The sequence below is a fragment of the Meleagris gallopavo genome, chromosome 1 (assembly GCF_000146605.3).
Source record: "Meleagris gallopavo isolate NT-WF06-2002-E0010 breed Aviagen turkey brand Nicholas breeding stock chromosome 1, Turkey_5.1, whole genome shotgun sequence".
NCBI lineage: Eukaryota > Metazoa > Chordata > Aves > Galliformes > Phasianidae > Meleagris > Meleagris gallopavo.
Window position 1 is genome coordinate 81,561,851 of NC_015011.2, and position 5,067 is coordinate 81,566,917.

At 38.7% G+C, this 5,067-nt stretch overlaps 1 protein-coding gene across 4 annotated transcripts in view; it reads right to left on the minus strand.

The window, feature by feature from the left end:
• SLC35A5 (solute carrier family 35 member A5) overlaps positions 1-5,067 on the minus strand; it is an 11,365-nt gene that overhangs the window by 3,768 nt on the left and 2,530 nt on the right. For 3 of the 4 annotated variants that reach the window (XM_010719601.3, XM_019618961.2, XM_010719607.3), the window contains exons 4-6: positions 4,455-4,588; positions 2,050-2,117; positions 41-836 (exon numbers count right to left, since the gene is read on the minus strand). In XM_010719601.3, coding sequence (XP_010717903.1) covers positions 41-836; positions 2,050-2,117; positions 4,455-4,588 — 998 coding nt within the window. Of the gene's footprint in view, positions 1-40; positions 837-2,049; positions 2,118-4,454; positions 4,591-5,067 lie in introns of all 4 variants that reach the window. The other variant, XM_031556145.1, reaches the window with a different exon arrangement.

The following is a 5,067-nucleotide window of genomic DNA, read 5'->3' on the forward strand; positions in this document are numbered from 1 at the left end:
TATATATATATCAGAGAAGACAAGTATGGAAAAGCCTTACCCCACTTGACCTCTCCCATGTATCTCCTTTGAAGAGCTTGCCCCTTTCCCTCATAGCGGCATATTCCAGGCCTCTTGGTTTACTGGCATTATAGATGAATATGGAGAGAAGCACTACAGGAGCTTCCAAAAAGAACTCTAAAGAAGGCCTGAAGTCAAAGATGACAAAAGACACAGTAGTGATGATGACAGTGGTGATCTGAGCTGTCATAACATGGAACATATTGTCTCGGAACTTCAAGATGAAGGCTACAGACAACCCCAGGAAAGCAGTGACAAATATGAGAGCCACTGAGAAGATGTTGTGCCCATAAAAGAAACCACAATTCCCTATCTGCCTCCGGTCCTTAGCCTGTAGGGCCAGCATCAGTCCATTGAACAACACCCCAAAGGCATACAGTTTGCTGTTCTGCGTGAAGATGCTTTCACCAAGCTGATCTCCATCTTTCAATATCTTTTCATTGTAGATGTTAGCCAGGGCAGAAATGAAACACTGCACTAGAATAAGCAGATGCCCCAGACTGAGTCGTAGAGGTTTCAATGCTCCTGCCATGGTACTTGTAACATTCCACCGGAAGGTGGGAAGGAATCTTGGTGCTCCGCAGCTACCATTTTCCATGCACGTTTCCTCTGGTCCATCAGAAAGAAGGCAGTGGTTAGATGGGCTGAAAAACATACTGTGATGGAACCCATGCACAGCCAAGCTTTGCTGACGGCCTCCAGTTCCTAGTGTCAGGGCAACGATGGATAAGAATAAGATAACCAGAGATGCCCACTGTACCCAAGAGAGTTTTCGCCTAGGAGTAGACAAAAAAAGCCACGAACTTTAGAAACACGGTCATACAAATTAAATGAGAAGAGAATAAACCCTATAAAGCACACACAAGACATTGTGCTTGATTACATTTCCTTATCTGTGGCATGATGAAAAATCTTGACTGTTCAGAATCGACAGGAAAATGCCAAAACATAACATACTTTTTTATGGCAAGGGGATCCCAACCTGGTGATTACAGAAACACAGAATAAACCAGTGTAGAGACAACAAAAGGAAAATCTTTCAAGATAAAGTCAGTTGTAGATGCTGGCTGCCTGACAACTAAAATCAACTGCTGTCCACATAATCACAGATTCGAAGGATTAAAAGGAAGTCAGACATTCCAATAATTCTCTCTCTGGTAAACCTTTACAACATTTCATTTTTTCCCCATGATTTTGTACACTTTTTAAATGTTTTATGATGGTAGAAATGTAATGTACGAGGCCTAATGCTCTTATCTATTGTAACTACTCTCACACTCAGGCAAGCGAAACTAGTTTATTGTGGGGAAAAAAAAAATCAGAAATTTGGAACATTAAACAAACTGTGACATCATAAGAGATATAAAACTAAAGAACTGAGAAACAAGCACTTCGGCCAAACTACTAGATGCTCTTTTGGAATATTAACACCTGTGGAAAATGCATCTTTGTTCAAAGTTCACCACAAATAACTTTTCAGGTAGTGTATGAAAGCTAATATCCTTTTCCCTATCACATGAATAACAAAGAAGAGACTTACCCTATGCAGTTAACCAGAAACACATCAGGGTAGGAACAATATTACTGAAAACACCTATTTCACTCTCATGTATCTCATCCTTTCTTGCTAGATTACCTTTATATTCCATTAAGAGTTACATTGGACTGGAAACAAGTACTGCTTATCATTAAGTATAAGATTTAATGCACAAATGAAGATACACAAACCCAAACCTTAATTCTGATCATTCAACAGCTATCACTTGCAATCTGTCACAGGTGACCATATGTGGAGATACGCAGGAGCCTCTGAAAAGCTATTATTTCCAACACCTTCATACACTGAACACAAAGCCATTTCTCTAAGATGGTGGAGACGCAAGAAAACAGTATTACTGTTGTTATCAGACAAAGAAAGACTGTAGTGTAACCACTGTATCTAGGCTAGAAAGACAAAATAAGTTTTTTTTAACCTTAAGTACTACTTACTTTAGCACTATCCTGAAGAGAAGAGCTGTTGTTATAATGACAAAATTTGAAAAGAGGACAGCCATTGCCTAGAAAAAGAAGAGGAACAAAGTTATAGTTCAGACACATTGATATCAGCCCGACAACTTTCAGTGACACCTTACAGTAGGGAGACTAGAGTGGAAAGCATCGGTCTAGTACTGAACCTTCTTTCCTTAACAAAGTGGTAGGATAGCATAACCCTAAAATAACACTGGGGCGTCATTTCAAAGTGTCAAAGCAGACAATGTCAGTTGCCCCTCCTTTGTTCTCTGTCGCTATAACTCCATTGTAGGAAGTGCACCAGATCGGTCAAGCACGATTCACCCTTGGTGAAGCTGTGCTGGCTCTCTCAGATCACTTCCTCATGAAACAGCATGACGCAGGGTCTCAAGTAAGCTGACACATGACACATCTGCCTAAGAAATTACAGCTTCATTTTATGCTTTGTGAAATTACAACTCAGTTAAAAACTCACGTTAGGTGAAAATTATGGAAGAAAATAACACTGAATGAATAGATGAAACTGCAGCTGGTAGAAGCCACTCTGGAAGAAAGAGACTTAAAATTGATGTACAAATGATGTGCAAAACAATGGTTGAGCTTTTGACTGAGACAAAAACACAGCATATATGGAACAATATCTCTGGTAACATTAATACAACCCAAATCTATGGAAGAACACTTAAAATGAATTAATTTTGAGTTGCTTTATTCTGAGGCCACATGGGACCTCTGTCTCACATAAGTATGAATTAGAAAAAAATTTACAAAAGGCCACCATGCTAGTGGCCTACATGCTACCAACATTACAAGGAAAGCCTGTAAAAATAAGTCTTACCAGTAACATACATTAAACACTGAAGAATAACCACAGTTACTGTTGAAGCTTCAAGAGAAAAGACCTCACCAAAGCAACTCTACACTCCAGATGCCTGCTCAGCTAAGTATGACATAGTCCAAAACCTATTTAGTTTTAAAATTCACATGAAACTAAGTGTAGCCAGGCATGGCTGCCTTCTTTCGGGCATCCTGCATCTGCCTTTTCACTTTGAAGGTTTTGTAACTCCATCAAGGCATTCTACCTTACAGGTATTTGGTTACCTCATTTACTATTTCTATCTGGTTAGCCACGATGGTGTTACAGTTTTATCTACCCATCAGGTAAAAGCTAAAAGACACTAAGAATTCCAAAGAAAAGTAACTTTAGTGCACATATTCTGAGGAGAGAGAAAAGTTTTACATGTGAACGCATGTGGGTGTGTGTATGCAACACAGAATCTGCAATGCACATTTAACAAGTGATTGCTCTAACAGCCAAATCAAACTGTTTAAGAAAGCAATAAGTATTGTGTAGTCTTTTAAATATCAGACTTTGCTATTATAAATATTATAGCTGAATTTCCTTCCACCCCCCCCCCAAAAAAAGCAAAGAACACAAATAAAATAACATCTACTAATTTTAAAATACCAGATTACACACAGTCACAGAATTGTAGGGGGATTACTCATTTTCATCATTTTTTTTCAGCCAAGTCCTATTCTAGACTCTGTTCTGTCCCTACCAGAAATGCACATCTAAAAGGACATTATTTTAGAGAGGAAATCCTGAAAGAGAATGAACAGAAAAAGTTATACAGATTTTTAATAGAAAAAAGTGTAGACAGTATCTTATAGCAAGCAGTAACCATTTGCTTCCAAGGAACTTCAAACAGATTCTGAGCCAAAAGGTACTCTAGCATAAAGAGAGAGAGAGAGCACAATAAAACCATAATTCCCAAGTTTACGTAGATTCATTCAGAAGGCTGAATGTAGCTAGAAAAAAGTATAAATGAAACGTGTTCAAACATAATTAAGTCTAATATATTGTTACATAAAAATAAAAAGTAAAAAATTGAGAACCAGTTTTATTCCTTCCGTACTCACTTCCCATTACACTTTTTTTCCACTTAGGGGGATTACATTTTTTGATTTTCTTTGGAATTATTGAGGAAAGAAAATAAATCAACATGCGAAGTCATGTAAATAAAGTGGCAGAAGTCACAGAGAAAAGGGTAACTCAAGCATCAGCAACACGTGCAAATGCATTGAGAGAGAAATACAGAATTCAAGAGACCAAAGGTTGGAAAGCACAAAAACCTGCCCCATACTTAAGGAATTTAGCATATTCCTAAATCACTTAGGATACAGAAAATGCACAGAAACATTCCTCTACTGAGAGCTGTAGAACTGGACCACTGGCAGGAGAAAGGATGGTCTAGCTGTTCAGATGATTCATTTACCTGCAAATCTTGTATTGTCAATGTAGCAACTGTAGACAGCCTACAGTCAGTCTTGTCAATTATTAACACATTGAAAGATACTTCAGTCAGTACAGGCATACTTACTGGCTGGAGGTAGGACAGCACGTAGAAGACAATCAAGTTATCCAAAAAGTAAAGAAAAGCAGGAATCGACCATTTCATGGAATTACAAAAACTCTTCCAGGAAAGACAGTCGAATGGATGATCTAAGCAGCCCTCTGGAAGGAAAACAAATCAATAGGAAAAACAACTTTTGTATTATCAGGAGTCCATTTTGAAGCCCTTTGAATAGGTGCCAGTGTTCTCTGGCAACACAGAGGTCAGCCCCAAGGCAGAACACACAGCTAAAGCAGAAATCTAATGTCTATAAGCATTCACATCCTTGCTTCACTAAGAAAACTACGAAGGAATCACAGAACTGTAGGGGTTGGAAGGGACTTCTAGAGATCATCGAGTCCAACCCACCTGCTAAACCTGCTAAAGTAGGTTCCCGACAGCAAGTCGCAAAGGCAGGCACCCAGACAAGTCTTGTATGTCACCAAAGAAAGAGATTCCACAACTTCTCTAAGCAGATTTTGCTAATCTGTCCACAAGACAGAAACCTGCATTAGGGTTTCTCAAGTAGTTTCTCAAGTGAGAATTAGAACCAGGAGACAAAGTTTGCAATCCCTAACTCTGCTCTCCTCTTTTTTTTTTT